Raw genomic sequence first — 18,995 nt, 5'->3', positions numbered from 1 at the left:
GTGTGTGTGTGTGTGTGTGTGTGTGTGTGTGTGTGTGTGTGTGTGTGTGATCTTCTTATTCATTCATCAGTTGATGAACACTTGGGCTGCCTCCATAACCTGACTAGTTGTAGAAAATGCTGCTATAAACATCCGGGAGCATGCATCCCTTTGAATTAGTATTTTGTATTCTTTGGGTAAGTACCTACCAGTGCAATTGCTGGATTGCAGGGTAGTTCTATTTTTAACTTTTTGAGGAACTTCCGTACTGTTTTCCAGAGGAGCGGAACCCATTTGCATTCCCACCAACAGTGCAAGAGGGCTTTCTCCACAACCTCACCAAAACCTGTTGCTTCTTGGTTATTTTAGCCATTCTGACAGGTGTGAGGCGATATCTCACTGTAGTTTTGATTTGCATTCTCTGATGATGAGTGATGTTGAGCATCTTTTTGTGTGTCTGTTGGCCATCTGTATGTCCTCTTTGGAGAAATGTCTATGCATGTCTTCTGCCCTTTTTAAAAATTGGATTATTCATTTTGGGGATGATGAGTTTTATAGATTCTTTATTTTGGATAGTACCCTGTATCAGACATGTCATTTGCACATATCTTCTCCCATTCCGTAGGCTGTCTTTGAGTTTTGTTGTTTGTTTACTTTGCTGTGCAGAAGATTTTTATTTTGGTGTAGTCCAAATAAATTTTTTTAAGATTTTATTTATTTATTTGACAGAGAGCACAAGTAGGCAGAGAGGCAGGCAGAGAGAGAGGAAGGGAAGCAGGGTCCCTGCTGAGCAGAGAGCCTGATGCAGGGCTCAATCCCAGGACCCCGAGATCATGACCTGAGCCGAAGGCAGAGGCTTTAACCCAATGAGCCACTCAGGTGCCCCCAATAGTTTATTTTTGCTTTTCTCTTGCCTCAGGAGACATATCTAGAAAGAAGTTGCTATGGCCCATGTCAAAGAAGTTACTACCTGTGTTCTAGGACTGTTTTGTGGTTTCATGTCTCACATTAAGACAGACTTTTTTTTTTTTTTTTTTTTAAGCTAAATGTGGCTTTAGAGGGTTACAGAGCTCTTGTGATTTTGGCTTTTGAGTGGCAGCGGGTAAATGAATCTTAATCTTGGACTTTTATTAGAACAGTCTATACCCTCTAGATAAGAGGCCTGCTTTATCTCCTCTATTCTTCAGGATCTCTTCAAGAAAAAGAGGTGCTGGAGAAAGTCCAGGAAGAGAGAATGCGACATGAAAAAGACAGTGGCATCCATCCTCCCAGTCTCAAGACTGCTGAGCTTCTACACATATTCTTAGAAGTACCCTGTTCCCTAAACCTGGGAGGGGAAGCCCAGTACTCAGTGAAACTGGTTAACTTCAGTGACCAGGAGAAGGCAGTGCAGCTGACATCTGCCTTGCAGGCAATATACTACAATGGCATCCTTGCTGCTGAGCTCTGGAAGAGGAAGCAGTCCCTTATGCTCGGTCCCAAGGGTAATTTTATGGCCCCCAGATATCCCCAAACTCCAGCTTCCACCCTGACAGGTATCAGCCTAAGGGAACCCCTGAAGGTCTGAAGAGGTGGCTTCTAGCCCCTAATGTGCCCCCTGTTTCTCTGCCATTCAACACATATTTATTGAGCTTCACAGAGACCAAAGCCCCCACAATTCCGATTGCAGTCAGATAAGGAAACAGACAATGGTAGCAGTTAAAGAAGTGTTTGATAAGGTCAAGAGAGTACAATGGCAGGGGAGCATCTCACCCAGGATACAGCAGGCTGTTCCCAGGTAAAGCAGACTGCACTGGGTCTGAAAGGATGAATAGGAAGGGCAGTGAGAGCCAAAAAGTAAGTTACGAATATTCAAGGCACAGGGAAGAACATGTGCACAGGTTCTTCCTCCTCCCCCAAAGTCCTACTTCATTGGTCTGGGATGGGGTCCAGGCATTGGTATTTTTTAAAAGCTCCCCATGTTATCCTAGGGTTGAAAGTCCCTGGACTAGAGCAGTTGCTCTCAAACTTTGCTGCCTATCAGAATCACCTGGGGAAGTTTGATGCTCAGCCTGTATCCCAGATCAATTAAATTGGAAACCCCAGGGTTGGACCCAAACATCAAAAACTGTTTAAATTCATTGAGTGATTCCAATGTGCAGATAAGAGAGAATCAGTGGACTGGAGCTTGTCTACATTATTTCAACAGCTTCCTAACCAGCTCCCCTGCCTCCAATCTCTTCACTGTTTTACCTTTTTGAGGGGGGCAGAGTCTGGATCATGCAGGGACTTGTATGTCATGCCAAGGAGTTTGAGTTTTGTTCGTTGGGCAGTGGGAAGCTGGGGAAAATGTGAACTAGAGGGGCCTAGGTGATCAGAAATCCATTTGAAAAAAAAACAACAAAAAACTTTTGTCTGAGTGGAATGGAAGAGGTCCCATTAGAATAATGACTCTCACCCTTGGCTACATGTTGAATCACCTGGGGAACTTTAAAAATACTGCTGCCTGGGCCTCACTGCCAGAGTCTAATATAATTGATTTTGTTGTGTAGCCTGGCATTGGGACTGTTTTATAACGCTGTATGATTCTAATGTGCATCTAATGTTGACAACCACTGGATCAGAGGTTGGAAGGTTTTATAACGGTCAAGGCATGAAGGACAAATTAGACTAGCAGCACTTCCAATGAAGACATATTAAGGAGGTAGGATAGACTGGACTTGTGAATATGTGTGTGGGGGGCAGTGAGAGGGTTGCTTCCTCTCTAGAATAGGAAAAATGGGGGAGAGCACATATGGGGAGAAGGATGATGAGTTCTGTTTGTGGCATGTTGGGTTTGAAAGCCCATGAGACATCCAAACAGAGATGGCCAGTAGATGGCTAGACACCTAAACCTGGTATTCAAAATAAAGGCCTGGATTGGAGACCAGAGGTGGGAATCCCCGCACAGAGAGGGCTGCCAAGAGTCAGGGCATTGATGAGTTCCTGGGGGTGGAAGAAAAGTTGTGAGAAGAGAAGAGGGTGAAAGGGGAACCCAGGCAGCACCAGCATGTAGGGGGCAGGCAGGGAAAGAGCAGGGAATAAGAGAAACAAAGAAGTCAAAGAGAGGAAGGAGCAACCAGAGGGGCAGCAGAGTGGCCATGAGATGTTAAGGCTGAAAAGCAGACACTGAGGGAGTGGTCTTACTGAGAAGGGACGTCAAAGGCCAGCTTCCTGGGGGCTAAACAGATGAAGAGCTGAGGAAGCAAGACATAGTATGCGGTCCTTCCTGGAAGAACAGACAGAAAAAGGAGACAGGCTGAGTGGTGGCCAGCCAGGGACACTGGGTAGAGCGAGGGCGTTTTTTTGTTTATTTAAGATCAGAGAGCAGAATCTGCTTATACACTGAGGAAAATAATCAACAGAGAGGGAAAGACTGAAGCCTCAGGAAAGATGGGTTATAACTGATGGTGCAACCCTTGGGGGACTAAGAAGCAACTAGAATAACTGTAGTTACTTTTGGTAAACACAGTGTTAAGTGTTCCATATGCATCACCGCACTTATCCTTACAACAACCTTCTGAGGCAGCAGCCATTATTATCCCCACTTTACAGATGAGGAGATCAAGACACATAAAGGTTACATAATTTGCCCAAAAGTTACACAGCAGGCAGTGGTGGGGTCAAAATGGGGCAGAGACGTTCAGAGTGGAGGGTCTGACTTGGGGAGGGAGGACATCTCATCTTCCTGGAGGTGGTAGCAGGAAGCAGGGGTAGATGACCAGTCTACGGGTTGGGACTAGGAACATGAGCTTGAGAAGATTCCTAGACAATAAGGGATGGCTTCATTTTCTCTGCAAAAGGGAAACAGAAGCAGCAGAGAATAAGAAGGAAGTAAGTAAGCATATATTCAGCAACGACTGTGTGGCAGAGTCTGAGATAAGCACTCAGTATCTCAATTTAACACAAGCCACCCACCAGGTAGGCGTTATTATTAGAAAAGGAATCTGAGGCCAGAGAGCTTAACTTGCTCTAGTCTGCAGGGGCCTTCCACAGTCACGCTGAGGTGGTCTGGCAAGAGCGTTGGAGGAGGCAGTGATGGCGGTAGGTGGTGGGATCTTGACGGAGTTCCAGTTTGAAATTGCTGTGAGAAATGAGGCATCTTTCTGACTTCAGTAAGATACTGACTCCTTTGCACTATGTGTAATATTGCCTGTTGCCAGGGCACACACACCCATGATTTGCACTGACTCTGCCTGTTTTGTGTTTCAGCTGACTCAATCACCAGCAACCTGTCTTTCTCCTATTTTGAGCAAAGCCCACCAGAGAACAGCTTCCTCAGACTCACTGTCATGGCCACGGCAACGCACTCTGAGTCCAGCTTTAGCTGCTTTGCTCAGGAAGACATCGTCATTTGTAGACCACACCTTACCATTGAGGTAGGCACCAGTCCTTCCCCAAGTCACTCTCATTTGCTCCTGTTTCAGAAGGAATCAGAGCCCCTCAAGCTTTAGGGCAAACAACCATGCTCTAGGATTACCAGAAAATGTTAGGTTGAGAGCTCCTTCTCTTGAAAGAGATGGTTAAGGTATACATCTTCCAACTTCTTTTTTTGGTTCCATAAAGATTTTGAAAAGCAGGGCCTCTCCACTTGCTGCCTCCATTCTTGAATAATACTAGCCTATATTTATTTAGCACTTTATACATATGCCAATGTATTTTCACCTTCTTTAATACAAAAACCCTGTGAAGTGGAACCATTCCCATTATTCAGATGAGGAAACAATCCTGGAGATTATCATACCATGATCATGAAAATGGGATGTTTCAGAGGCTTATGGCTCTTGATCTAGTCCTCTTTCCACATGTCTACCCTGACCAAAATGAATGTGATCTGGTCCCAGCCCTCAATGAGTGTATATTATAGTTAAGTAAAGGAGGCACAATGTTAGGTCTTTTATGTAAGTGCTTCAATAGAGGTATGAAGTCACTGTGACATAAGTTAAGTAAGGGGATTAATTTCAGCTGGTGGGTTTGAGGAAGACTTACTAGAAGGAGGCATTTATGCCTGGCCTTGAAAAATAGGTAAGCTTTAGTGCAGAAGTTGAGGAAGGCCACTGCAGGCCAAAGACTGAGCAGAGAGGCCCCAGTAAAGGGAGTCTGAGGGGGGTGCTGGGATGTCATTTAGTCAAGGGAAGAACAGATAAGTCTGGAGAAGGGGATTAGGGTCAGACCATGAAGGGTTCTGTATGCCTACCAACGCTGAATTCTGAAGACAATGGGAACCCCTCCAAGGTTTCTAGGTAGAGGAGAGAAACTACCAGAGATGGCCACAGGTGAATCAAGGCAAGGGTAAGTATCAATTCAGGAAGACCAGATAGAAGGGTAAAGAAGTCAGGTGTGGAGTTTGGGTGTGGATGGCAGAGACAAGAGAGTAACTGAGGAGAGTACAGGGAGGATGCCTAGGGGGGGAAGCAGTAAGTGCAGCCCTGTGCTCATGGCATCCACTCCAGGTTTTGCCTCTTCCCACAGATGCCAGAGACAGCAGAGCAATATCAACTTCTTAAGGCTTCAGTCCAGCTCCATAACTTCCTAGATGCTCCCTTGAAGGACTGTGTGATCTCCCTCTTTGGAAGGGGCCTCATTCACAGAGAGAGGAGGTATAGGTAAGAGACCACAAGCTTCTCGGGACACCTGGGTGGCTCAGTTGGTTAAACATCTGCCTTCAGCTCAGGTCATGATCTTGGGATCCTGGGATGGAGTCCTGCATCTGGGCTCCCTGCTCAATGGGGAGCCTGCTTCTCCTTCTCCCCCTCACCCCACCCACCCTTGCTTGTGCTCTCTCAAATAAATAAAATAATTTAAAAGAGAGAGAGAGAGACTGCAAGCTTCTCATCTCACTGAAACAACTCTACTTGTTAGAAAGGCAGGGATCCAAGATTAATGACTGTCTTTTTGCTGTGTTCATAGAGATAGAAAAAAAGTACCTTCTAGGGGCACCTGGGTGGCTCAGTGGGTTAAAGCCTCGGTCTTCAGCTCGGGTCAGGATCCCAGGGTCCTGGGATCGAGTTCCGCATCGGGCTCTCTGCTCAGCATGGAGCCTGCTTCCTCCTCTCTCTCTCTGCCTGCCTCTCTGCCTACTTGTGATCTCTATCAAAAAATAAATAAAATCTTAAAAAAAAAATACCCTCTAGAAGCAGAACTGAAAGATTAGGGCCTCCCTCCTCCTGGAAGACAGGAGTGAGGAAGTGCCCCACGGGCATCCACCTGACCCCGATTGCTGCCCTGGTCATGCAGGAAGAGGTTTGGTATTGCTGGTAATTGCAGGCAAGGAGTTAGGTCTGCATACTAGAAAATATCCCAGAAAGCTCAGGCTGCCTCTTGGTATGGCCAAAGAGCTGCATTCTACTAATGACAACTAATGAGCTGTTTTGGAGATTCATCCACATGTGTTAAGCCCACTGCTCTGGCAACATAAGGCTTCATTTGGTACATCCGTACTTTCTACCATGCCACTCTACAGTGATGGGCACCCAGAGAGCCTCCAGCTCTCAAACATCACAAATACTATCGCAATAAACAGCCTCACACGTCTTCTTATATACTAGCTTGAAACTCTGGTCGGGGAGGAAGGAATGTACATCACAGGATCTGGTTTGACCGGGTACTATCAGACTTGTCTGCACAATGACTGCAGAAGTCCACACCCCCTCCAGCAGTACAGGAATTTCTATATTCTTATCATTTCTCCACTTTTCTCCACTCTTGGCCATACTCAGCTTCCTTTTTTCCAAATGGAAGTAAGGTAATATCTCATTATTGTTTTGATTTGCAACTCTTCATATGTTTATTAGCCTTTTCAGTTTCCTCCTCTGTAAAATATTTGTTTTTAACTTTGCCTACTTTCCTTTTGGTGTTCCTGCCTTTCCTCCTTGTTGATCTGTAGGAGTTCCCTGTATGAGTCCTTTGCTGGTTTCAGATGTTGCAAGTATCTTCCTTCATTATTTCTTCTCTCATTGTGTCTACCACATCCTTTGCTGAAAACACAGTATACAGTTTAGAGTTCACGGTGCTTACTCATGAAATCCCTGGTAGTTTTCTGGTTATTGAGCCAATGCCTCAGCCTTATAAAACTCAATGAATCACTATTGCCAGTAGATTGAGAGAGGAGAGACTGTCAACATTTAACTATACTTTCCTGGTATCCCAGATCAACCATGGGGGAAAGCTCCTCAAAGGAAATCTGTGCTACTCTCTTAGTCACTATGAGAAGGTGCTGATAGGATGCCAAACACCATCTGTTAACAGACTGACATCTTCTGTATATGTCCACTGTACCCTCACAGCACTTAGCAATGTGAGGGATCCAAAACCACAGCCTTCCCAAACATACCCTGGTACTACTACCAAGAGTGGGACCAGTTACAGGCGATAAAAGAAATAACAGATGCAGCTTGGAAGCCCTTAAATTAGGATATTTCTCTTCTTAACCCTGCAATTGTTTGCCATAAGGAGGCTTCTGTCTTCTAACTCCTTAAAACTTCCCCTGTTTCAACAGCAAGGTACTTAAATGTTTATTTCTTCACAGTTCACCTCTTCAAGCAGGGAAGGATCAGAGTCACTGGGACTAGCAAAGCAATGGGACAGAACTACCACCTGCCTTTTCCTTTATTTCAGATTAGCTTCTGTATGGCCTGGAAACATCTTATACACTGAATTCCAGTTCACACCGACACAGGTGGGGCTCCAGAGGCTCACTGTGGAAATGGACTGCGATATGTTCCAGAACGTAACCAACTACAGAAACGTCACTGTGGAAGCCCCTGAACTTCCCGCTTAAACTTCCATTAAGTATCCCTTAATTAAAGTCTGATATTGATAACATGAACTCGGCCCACTAGAGAAATATGAAAACTATTAAGTATATAGAAAACAGGCCCTAGGAGATAAAAATAAAAGAACTGTACTCCTTTTGTACAAAGTTATCATTTTTGTTATTTACAGTATTTTGTTGCTTTGGCACTCTCTCAGTTTTACTTCATTTCCTTCTGAAGTATAGAATGGCGCTTGATAAAAGTAAATTAAAACTCATTTGACAAAGAATTTCAACTCAAGTACACACAAACTGCTCAAAAGAATGACTGCTGTAGCTGATTAGAACTAAAAAGACCATGGGGACACATCAAAAGGGCAGATGGGATAAGTTACACCCATGCAAGGAACAAGACTGGCATCAGACATTGTGGAGACCTGCAGACCACGTCAGGTCACCAGAATGCACATCATACAGGTTTACCCTGCTTTCCGATATGTGATCTTATAGACCAATGCAAAAATACAATTAAATCATGATGGCCATGCAAAAGGATTAACTAAAAAGGCCCTTAAAACCATATAAACTCTCTTATACATTTACAAATTTTTGATGTATAAACATTTTGTATTTACATTTGGAACGACATGTAATGTAGGAAAGAACAAGCATGTGTTAAGAAAAACAAACCTGTTCAATAAAGTGGGCAACCTAACAAAATGAGCTCAATACTATGAAATAATTTTGGAGGCATGGGTGGAATAACATTTAGAAGGACTTAATGTTAAGAATGATGATATTATGTAACTGCTGAAGCACTTAACGGAGCTTTGAAGTCATCTTCTCTAAATAAAGTCAGGTGTTGGATGCCTGGGTGGCTCAGTCGGTTAAGCACCTGCCTTCAGCTCAGGTCACAATCCCAGGGTCCTAAGATCGAGCCCCATATTGGACTCCTTGCTCAGTGGGGAGCCTGCGTCTCCCTCTGCCCATCCATTCTGCTCATGCTCTCTGTCTCTCTCTCTCACTCGCTCTCTCTCAAAATAAATAAAAATCTTAAAAATAAATAAAAATAAAGTCAGGCATTTTTGTTCTAAATACAGTTCTGATCAGAATCAGATCTTTAGACCCACAAATCCAAACGAAACCAATGTGCTAGTCTCAACCCACTGCATTTCTGGTAGAAAGAAACTTTGGAAGGTTACTTACTGAACTACTGGCAGGTCACCATTTTATTAAGATTATCAACATGTTTAACAATGAAACAACACACTTTATTGCAAATAGGGAATAAGGTAGCTTCTACACAAATCTCTGAAAGGTGATTCAGGAACACAAACTCATGCAATTACCTTTTGAATCTAGCACAGAAAAATATATCATACTCATATAGTTATAAATAACTGCCAGTCTGGCCTAACCAACCAACAATCTTTGGTAACAATGTCTCTTGACAAGCATGGACGGGAACTCCCTTTTGATCAGGAGAGCATTCTAGCCTCATTTTAAAAGCAGACATCAGAGGCTACCTGTGATAGTAAGGAAAGGAGAGAGGAGAGTACAAAGGAGCCTGAAAACTCACAATTCAAGTTCATTCTGAGTGAGTTCCTTGATTCTGTTCATGCAATGATCAACAGCATTAATGAGTAAAGGGATCCAACTATCTTCTGGCTGTGGGGTCACATGACTTGCTCTGCAAATGGAATGGGGAAAAAGAGTAGTTAAATTTATACTGGGAAGGCGAAACCTACTCTCAACAAGGAACACAAAAACTAGTAAGAAAAGGCAAATTTCTTTGTAGAAACTTAGCGGCTCCACAACTGAAGTGGAAAGAAAACACCACACCCAACTTCTTCCACTTCTTAAAATGGGGCTTTGGGAATTGAGAATGACTGGATGGGTTTATTCTCTAAAAAGCTATTTGATGAGAAGTCCTCATACTCACTTAGCAATTTCAAGTGCCTTCTTTAAGACAGATACAAGTTTCGCAGACTAGAAAAGAAACAAAGAAGTTACTCACCCTGAGCGCCACGTAAAAAGGGAAGGAGAGCTAAGATATACTAAAGGACTCAAGTAATAAACTATAAAAAAAAAAAAGGCAGAAAAAAATCCAAACAAAAAACCTTGAAGGAAACTGCAAAAACAAAAATTCTGATTAGATTAGGGTGGCAGGATTATAGGTTTCTTCTCTATTTACAAAATCTTATTAATAGTGTTGCTATAACATTCCTGTAAGTTTTTAAAAAATTTTTAATACTTTTAAATTTAAAAAAACTAGAAAAAATTAGAATTTAACCTGAATTTATCCCAACTGCAGTTCTAAATATATAGTAGAAACAGGTAGTGTTCTTTTTTAAAAAAAGAATATGTACATAATTTTAAGCACACCAGTAACAAGATAACATGAAAACATATGTATTCCACCAATCTATGGTACACATTTTAAAATTTTTATTTGGGGTAACTGACAAGGCATATTACTAAAGATACTTATTTCTTAGGAAGTCAATTTTTTAAAAAAGTGAATGGGAAAAAAAGTTAACACCATTCTACTTTAAGGTGTTCACATACTGTGAAGATAAATTAGATGGTGGAAATTCATCAACTATATCAAATATTTCAGGACAGATAGTTCTGAATGTAAGATATAAGCCATTTGGCAGTTTTACTTCTCCTTCCAATAACTATAGAGATAATCTGAGTCTCTAAAAATGAGACAAGAGAATTCTCTCTAGCACAGGACTCAGGATGTGAAAAAATAAAATAAAACCATATTTTTATAAAGACCTTGACCCTCTGTAGTTCAATCGCCCAATGTGTTTATATTAGAACAGAGTATGTTTCTGGACACAGATTTTTGCCTACACCAGAAATCAGAAACAGTGATTTTGGGTTAACAGGATCCTAAAGTAGTGTGGTCATTCAGACTTTCTTTTCAAAGTAGCATTTTCTAAGGTCTTTGGATTCTTCTAAGTGATTACCCAAATGGTTACAGAACAGAGTACTACCAGAACTCAGGGCTTCAGTAAAGATTTATCAAGCAGAAATACATGTAAGAACTATGACACTATTGTTATATTGGCATCTAACTGACAAATAAATGTATTTCCTATAGCTTAAAGGAAATACTAGTAGGTAGTAAAATCCTACCAGTTAGGTCAGTAGCTTTTCCCTCAAAGCTGGTACTTACATTGATTCGCACAGTCAAGTGGCACATGGGTGGATATATGCTCAGAGCCAAATCATCCACACTAAGGGCAGAAAGCAAAAATAACCATTAACAATAAAAGGAACAAAGCTCAACTGGGTAGTTTCCAGTGATGTGACCAGTGAGAACCTAACTGTCCGTAAATGCCTATCAATTCCTTAAATTGGGTAACCAGAATCAATTCAACTGGTATTTACTAAACACATACATACCCCATTTCATTAGAAATGGGGGGGGGAAAAAACTCCCTTGGCCTTTATGGTAGGACATGATTAATTCAGTTTAAAATGGGAGGCTCCGAGGTCACCTGGGTGGCTCAGTGGATTAGGTGTCTGACTCTTGGTTTTGGCACAGGTCACATCTCCAAGTCCAAGTCTGGAGATTGAGCCCCACCCCTCTGGGCTCCATGCTCAGTGGGGAGTCTGCTTCCCCTCTCCTTCTCCCTATGCTCCTCCCCGCTCCCTTGCTCATTGCTCTCTCTCTTTCAAATATTTAAAATGGGGGGATCTGAAACCATTAATTTAGTAACTGATGCAAGTGGAGTTCATCCATGGAACAGCACTCAAGTGGGCACTACTTTAACCAAGTGGTGAAATTTAGTACCACCGGGGTGCCTGGTGGCTCAGTCATTAAGTGTCTGCCGTCGGCTCAGGTCATGATCCCAGGACCCTGGGATCCAGCCCCGCATTAGGCTCCCTGCTCAGTGGGAAACCTGCTCCTTCTCCCACTCCCCCTACTTGTATTCCCTCTCTCCTGTCTCTCTCTGTCAAATAAATAAAATCTTTAAAAAAAAAAAAAGAAAGAAATTTAGTACCAACAAACTAACATGTCCCTTGCCCACATGATGCAATGAGAGGCACAAAATACTCAAATACATGATGTCCTTGCCAAAAAAATATTTAACTTGAAAATAATCTATAATCATGACAAAGACAATAATGTGAATCCAGATTTTTGGATATTCTGCAAGACAACTGCCCTTTAAAAAGTCAATGTCAAAAAATACTAAAAAGGGCAGGGACTGTTATAGTTGCAAGAGACTACAACCATACGAGACTACTCCAAGAGATGATAACCAAATGCAATGTGACACCATGACAGAACCCCAGATTAAAAAATAAAATTTTAAAGAAGCAATAAAATACATTTAGAGACAAATGGGAAAATTTGAATATTAAATATTATTCTATTTAATGTTAAATCTCTTGGATGTAATAACAAGAATATTTGTTCTTAGGAGATACATGCTGAAGAATTTAGGGGTGAAATGTCACTGATGTCTGCAACCTATTCTCAAATGGTTCAGGAGAAAACTGGCACATCTAACCATAGAGAAATAAACCAATACTGAAAAAAACATCTGAGCAACAGGTGAATCTAGCTAAATGAAGGATATATGGGTGTTCACTGCAATACTTTTTTTTAACTTTCCTATAGACTGAATATTTTCAAAATAAAAAACTGGGGGAAAAGCTTGGGGTGACAGCACAAGCTAAGATCACACACTGCTACTCATATGTTTCAAGTGGGGATCCTGCTTACCTAGGGCTGATCTCATCAGAAATATCCACAATGTCATCCAGCTGGGCGACCTGATCTTTCTTCCCATTCTCTGCCACTGAGATCCGGATTTTCTTCAGGCAGGCTTTGGATGCTCTCACCAGTGCAAGACATGGGATTATGAGCTCTTGATCCTCCTCTGACCAGTATAAGTCCCGATTGTTTGGACACCCCAACCTATCATCCTCTTCATCACCTTGGCTGTCAGAGTTGTCCTCAGTGTCATTTAAGAGGCCACAGTATGGGTCACATTCTTCCACGGCCTAAGATATGCCAAAAAAAAAAAAAAAAAAAAAAAAGAGAGAGAGAGAGAGAGACTGTTATACTTTCAGCCTCATATCTGAGTTATCCCAAAACATCACCCAGCTACTTCACCAATGGCCACACTTGAATCACTTCATAAACCCCGTTCTCACTCTCCTAACCCAGCAAAGGACAGAGGAGAATGGTATAAATCACACACTGGCATGAGGTAGGAGATAGTCAAAATCCAGAAATGAGGATGGGACTTAATTGAGTCAATGCTCAGGCCATCTCTTTCATTACAATTCTCATCCACTATCATGGAGCTGTCCCCTTACCTGTTCCATTTCCTCATGTGCATCCTTCACAAGATCCACACTCTTCGTCAGCATTGAAAGGGCTGCAGCTTTGTTATCTAGGAGTGAAAAATCAGAAGCACTAGAATAAAAGAAGAAGCCTATAATTCTGTCAAGTCTGCAAATAACAACCAATAGTGTTCCCATTTGAGAAGAGTGCCCAGGATAGTCAACAAGAGCAGTGGTTTAATGTAAAATTTTTCTAATACCCATCCTCTAGGTACCCAGATAGGAGTTAAAAAGCTTTTCATCATTCACCACAAAAAGAAATAAAATGGTCACACAAGGGGCACCTGGTTGGCTCAGTGGGTTAAGAATCTGCCTTTAGCTCAGGTCATGATCCCAGGGTCCTGGGATCAAGTCCCATGTCCAGGTCCCTGCCCAGCTGGGAATCTGTTCCTCTCTCTTCCTCTCCTCCCCACCCCCGATTTGTGCTCCCTCCCTCTCTTGCTCACACTCTCTCAAATAAATACATAAAATCTTTTTTTAAAAAATGGTCCCATGGGGCGCCTGGGTGGCTCAGTGGGTTAAGCCTCTGCCCTCAGCTCAGGTCATGATCTCAGGGTCCTGGGATCGAGTCCTGCATCGGGCTCTCTGCTCAGCGAAGAACCTGCTTCCTCCTCTATCTCTCTCTCTGCCTGCCTCTCTGCCTACTTGTGATCTCTCTCTGTGAAATAAATAAATAAAATCTTTAAAAAAAAAAAAATGGTCACATGATGTTTCTCATCAAGGTCCTCATGGATGAACACTACTTTCGACCTGGCTGGCACTACCTCATAAGTGCTTCAGTGTGTCCTGGGCAGGACCAGGAGAACAAACCACATTTGTTCAACAAGATAGGGCCACAGAAAGAGGGCTAAAAAAAAGTATGAGAACTAAACGGACTGAGAAAATATACGAATACTTATCTTTTGATGTTGGTGATAAACTATTATATTTTACTAAACTGTAAGTTAAAATACATCCATGCTACAAAACTAGAAACTAGATAGAAGAGTTTCTATCTGCTTTGGCTAACAGAGTCAATGGCCCATTTCCCACTCTGACCCACCTTTTGGTATCCGAGGCACCTGCTGGCATGCAGTCCAGACACTGTTGTAGGAAATAAGGTCACTGTTATCTGGGCTGGAGAAAGGAATCAATAAGGATATATCAATAACCAAGGTTCCTCTCTCCTAAAAAAACCCCTTCCTACTAGTCATCATTCTCAGCTGTTAGTAACTTTGCTGTTAAATGAGTTTTTCCCCCTCCCTGAAGCAATAAACCCCATTAACTGATAACCCCAACTGTGGTATTACTACCTTTGACCTGGAGTAATGAAAAGCACATCCACAAGTTGAGCCATTCCATCTACGATGTCCAGAGTGGCGTTCCGTACCAGCTTTCTCAGGGTGATTCCTGAAGAAACCCAAAGACTAAGTAAGTAGGCTGGTCTTTCCAGAAGTCACCATCTGCTTTCTTCAGAGTTTAAGCCCTTCAGAACTTGAGGTAATGTGCACCCATATCCTTTAATTGGAGTGCCAAAACAAAACTCAGGTCTTATGTATCTCCCCATGCCATTTTCTTGCTCCTCCCACCATTCCTAAGTACTGTCCTCTAAAAGAGATCTAGAACAAAATCTTTCTAAGACAGCATGTATCCATTCATTAAGGTCAATGGTCTCTTGACAACTGTGGATGAAACAGATGAAGTTTAAAGCATCTATGACTAAACTTAAGATCCATGAGACACATTCATTTATAATTTTGGCATGATTATAATCAAAGCATTAATCTATAGGCAGAGTTAGAGGTCACTTAACCATAAAGGAGCTCAGAAACAAGATGTGATGTAATATGGGTGGAGGAGATGCTATAGATCCAGCATCTGTAGTGGTTAGAATGGGTTAGAGAGGGAGGAGCCAGTGAGAATTAAAAGCCTTAGAGTCAGGCAAAGCAGGGAAAATGCTAACAAAGCATCTGTACCTTAGCATGAAAGTTTATTTATGGAGGTCACTAATGTTATAAAATTATCCTTGAGTGCATTTTATGGAAGAAAGATACATTACATGCTCAAATTGAGGACAAGGTAAAAGTCACAGGACATAAACTATCATATTAGCAAAGAGCTACCCTATAAATGAAACATTTCTGTGCACACAATGGCTTACCCTGATCCTTGGGAAGTGAATAGTATACTGCAGTGATTGTCTTGATGGCAGCATGGACTTGTTCGCAGAACCTCTTGGTTTCCTATGAGGTGATGGATCAATTTCAGAATAAAAAAAAACTGGATTAGGTTCATCAGTCCATCTACTGTAGAAGAGAGCAGACAACTGTACAGCATGATCTACAAACATTTTCTGTAGTCCTACTATGACTTAGGGCTTCTGCTGCTCTTGCACATAGCAGAGAGGAGTTAGCTGGACACAAGAGAATGAGGTGACGACTCAATAAAATATTAAAAAAAAAACAGCAGGAAAGGGGTGCTGGGATGGCTCAGTTGGTTAAGCATCTGCCTTCAGCTGAGGTCATGATCCCAGGACCCTGCATCAGGCTCCCTGCTCAGCAGGAAGTCTGCCTCTCCCTCTTCCTCTACCTCTGCCCCTGCTCATGTGCTCTCTGTCTTGCTCTCTCTCTCTCTCTCTCCAATAAATAAATAAAATATTAAAAAAAAAAAGCAGGAAAAACTTATTCCTAATACTCTCCACATCATGAGGTACCCATGATCTGCTGTGAGGTGTTCCTCTTATCTCAGACCAGGAGTTGGTAACTACAGCCTATGGGCCAATTAGATCCACTGTCAGTTTTTAAAAATAAAGTGTTACTGGGGTGCCTGGGTGGCTCAAGGGGTTGAGCCTCTGCCTTCGGCTCAGGTCATGATCTCAGGGTCCTGGGATCGAGTCCCGCATCGGGCTCTCTGCTTGGCGGGGAGCCTGCTTCCTCCTCTCTCTCTGTCTGCCTCTCTGCCTACTTGTGATTTCTGTCGGTCAAATAAATAAATAAATAATCTTTAAAAATAAATAAATAAGTAAATAAAGTGTTACCAGCATACAGCCAAACTCTTGTTTATATATTACCTCCAGCTGTGTTCCCACTACAAGGACAAAGTTAACTAGCTCACCTTCAAAGCCTAAAATATTTACTATTTCACTTTTTATTTTTATTTATTTATTTATTTAAGATTTTATTTATTTTTTGACAGAGATCACAAGTAGGCAGAGAGGCAGGCAGAGAGAGAGGGAGAAGCAGGCTCCCTGCTGAGCAGAGAGCCCAATGCGGGACTCGATCCCAGGACCCTGAGATCATGACCTGAGCCAAAGGCAGAGGCTTAACCCACTGAGCCACCCAGGCACCCCCCTATTTCACTTTTTAAAGAAGAGTTTGCCAACCCTTAGATCATTAGCCAGGTGTCTGATCTCTAACAGAATCACAGTATACCTAAAGATAATTTAGCATAGACTCAACATTGCTCAATGTTGACTATTTTCCTTCTAAGCAGTCACTGGCTTTCTCCTATCTTCCTTGTCCTCACTTTTCTGCTAAATTCTAAGCCAGTGCTATGTAAAATATGGTCCACAGACTGGCGCCAGTCTGTGAACAGTTACCAGTCTGGGATGGTGAATAAGCACAGTGACTGAAAGTGTTTAAAAAAATTTTTATGGCAATGTGACATTGCTTCAACATCCAAACACTTAAAAAAAATAAGTAAAGCCATTCTTCAGTAAACTAAGGTGCAAGATTCTAAGAAAAGAGTTGTTATTCAAATACACATAATTCAAATATAAATAAAACTTTTCACCTATGAATGAAACCACTGTCCTGAGCACGTATGGAAAAATAGTTCTATGCTCCCTCCTCATGGTATGTTACTAGCTACGAATTTTAGCAACAAGTCCTGAGTATATTTGAAAGAAAGCAGGCAAACAGATAAGAAAAATAAGGTAATACTACTCCCCTTAAAATAAATATTGACTTCCTTGCACAAAGCTTTTAAAATGCTCTCAAACACTTCATTTCTTATTTTCTCATCATAGATCTCTGGGGTCTATAGGAGGAGAGTTTATCATTGTAGGTGTAGCAAAAGAATATTTTTTCATTTCAAAACATCTTGATATACAGACTGAAAAAGAGAATCAAACTATTGACTATGAAAATAAGGCAATAAATATGCCATTTTTAAATAATCTTACTCCTAAATTAAGTATGCCTAGTTCTAGAAAAATGGCATAAAGCATACCTGGTCATAGCCAACATATTGTAAAACTAAGTTTTACAATAACAGGTAATTTAAAAATGTACAAATCTGGGGGCGCCTGGGTGGCTCAGTGGGTCAAAGCCTCTGCCTTCGGGTCAGGTCATGATCCCAGGGTCCTGGGATCAATCCCCGCAGCATCAGGCTCTCTGCTCAGCAGGGAGCCTGCTTCCTCTTCTTTCTGGCTGTCTCTCTGCCTACTTGTGATCTCTGTCTGTCAAATAAATAAAATCTTTTAAAAAAATTTAAAAATTAAAAAAAAAATAAAAATGTATAAATTTGGGATACCTGGGTGGCTCAGTTGGTTAAGCGTCGGTTTTTGGCTTGGGTTGTAATCTCAGGGTCCTGGGATTGAGTCCTGAGTTGGGTTCCCTGCTCAGCAGGGAGTTTGCTTCTCCTTTTGCCCCTCCCCATCACTCATGCTCTCTAATAAATATAATCTTTTTAAAAATAAAAATAAAAATAAAAATGCATAACTTCTTGTTCCAGCTATTCCACTTCTGGGAATTTTTTTTTTTTTTTTTTTTTTTTTTTACTGATAATACATACATACAAAGACTGTCCTAGGCAATTTACTATAGCACCGTTTATAAGTCACAAGTTGTAAAGAGCTTAAATATCCCCATAAAGTATTGGTTAAATAAATTATGGCTATATCCACTCTACTGAATACCATGCAGCCTTATAAAGAACTGAGCAACTTTAAATGTCCTGCTAAGAATCAATGTGCAATCCATGTTATTAATTTTTTTAAAGGAAGATCCAGAAAAGTGTTTATGGTATCCTATCATTGTGTAAAAAAGAAGCATGCATATACACATAAGTGCGTCTATGCATCGAATATATATGGAATAATACAAAAGTAACTGGGGAGGGGAAATATAAACTTTTAGCACACTTTGACATCTTCAGAATTTTATATGTATACATATGTTACTGATTAAATATAAAAAGTAATTCGATACAAAAAGGGTATTATGTAGTGTGACAGAAAAGCTGTAGTTTAGACACCATAAACCCTAATTTCAATCCTAGCTCCACTGCTTATTTACCTTAACCTGAGCCTCTAAGCTTGCTTACTCATGTATCAGATGGGAATCACGTATGTGAAAACACCTACCAAATAGCGAGTGTTTAAAAAATATATGTCAGAAAGGGAATAACCAGGGATGAACTGAAAGTTGAACAGGTACCTATTTAGAAGATCTGCCTACGCCGTGCCAGGAACTGCACCTGGCAATTTGGCCTCCGCTGCAATCCTGTGAGATGAGAACCGCAATCCTATTTGACAGGTGTGGAAAATAAATCCCCTGGCTTGAGTGTAAAAGTGGAAAGAAGGTGACTGGATTCCTAATGAACGAGGCAACACAAGGATTCCAGGAAAGTAAAGCTCACCTGTGGAGAGGGCAGTGGAACTCGAGAGAAGACTTCTGTCAGAGTCGTGGCTTCCCTTGCCACGTTCACAGCTGCCTCATCTGAGGGGAGGAGCCTATATGTTAGTGCCAAAACGATCTGCCTGCAGCTGCTGCACGGGCTTTAAAAATGTCAGCCTTACCAGCTAAGACCTCTCAACACACCTCCCCAAATCAATGTTTCATAACCCCAACTCCGAAATACAAAGGATTGGTAAGGTGAAGTATCCTGAGAC

The 18,995-nt window shown here is 41.7% G+C and overlaps 2 protein-coding genes across 4 annotated transcripts in view; one reads left to right on the top strand and one right to left on the bottom strand.

The window, feature by feature from the left end:
- Positions 1 to 7,923, top strand: part of LOC111161516 (erythrocyte membrane protein band 4.2) — a 19,737-nt gene extending 11,814 nt beyond the window's left edge. Inside the window, exons 10-13 of the mRNA XM_022525236.1 lie at positions 1,167 to 1,463; positions 4,210 to 4,376; positions 5,470 to 5,603; positions 7,615 to 7,923. Coding sequence (XP_022380944.1) covers positions 1,167 to 1,463; positions 4,210 to 4,376; positions 5,470 to 5,603; positions 7,615 to 7,777 — 761 coding nt within the window. The 3' untranslated portion in view covers positions 7,778 to 7,923. The remainder of the gene's footprint in view (positions 1 to 1,166; positions 1,464 to 4,209; positions 4,377 to 5,469; positions 5,604 to 7,614) is intronic.
- The window catches only part of LOC111161539 (cyclin D1 binding protein 1), an 82,760-nt gene that overhangs the window by 63,098 nt on the left and 667 nt on the right, over positions 1 to 18,995 (bottom strand). For 2 of the 3 annotated variants that reach the window (XM_022525274.1, XM_022525282.1), the window contains exons 3-11: positions 18,743 to 18,822; positions 15,264 to 15,345; positions 14,416 to 14,512; positions 14,166 to 14,239; positions 13,097 to 13,173; positions 12,498 to 12,778; positions 10,938 to 10,998; positions 9,693 to 9,739; positions 9,330 to 9,440 (exon numbers count right to left, since the gene is read on the bottom strand). In XM_022525274.1, the coding sequence (XP_022380982.1) occupies positions 9,330 to 9,440; positions 9,693 to 9,739; positions 10,938 to 10,998; positions 12,498 to 12,778; positions 13,097 to 13,173; positions 14,166 to 14,239; positions 14,416 to 14,512; positions 15,264 to 15,345; positions 18,743 to 18,822 (910 nt within the window). Of the gene's footprint in view, positions 1 to 8,956; positions 9,441 to 9,692; positions 9,740 to 10,937; positions 10,999 to 12,497; positions 12,779 to 13,096; positions 13,174 to 14,165; positions 14,240 to 14,415; positions 14,513 to 15,263; positions 15,346 to 18,742; positions 18,823 to 18,995 lie in introns of those variants that run through there. The other variant, XM_022525291.1, reaches the window with a different exon arrangement.

The sequence above is a fragment of the Enhydra lutris genome, unplaced genomic scaffold (genome assembly GCF_002288905.1).
Source record: "Enhydra lutris kenyoni isolate GAN:26980312 unplaced genomic scaffold, ASM228890v2 scaffoldscaffold4, whole genome shotgun sequence".
NCBI lineage: Eukaryota > Metazoa > Chordata > Mammalia > Carnivora > Mustelidae > Enhydra > Enhydra lutris.
The sequence above is the reverse complement of the archived record's forward strand: the minus strand, read 5'-3'. Positions and strand labels throughout refer to the sequence as shown.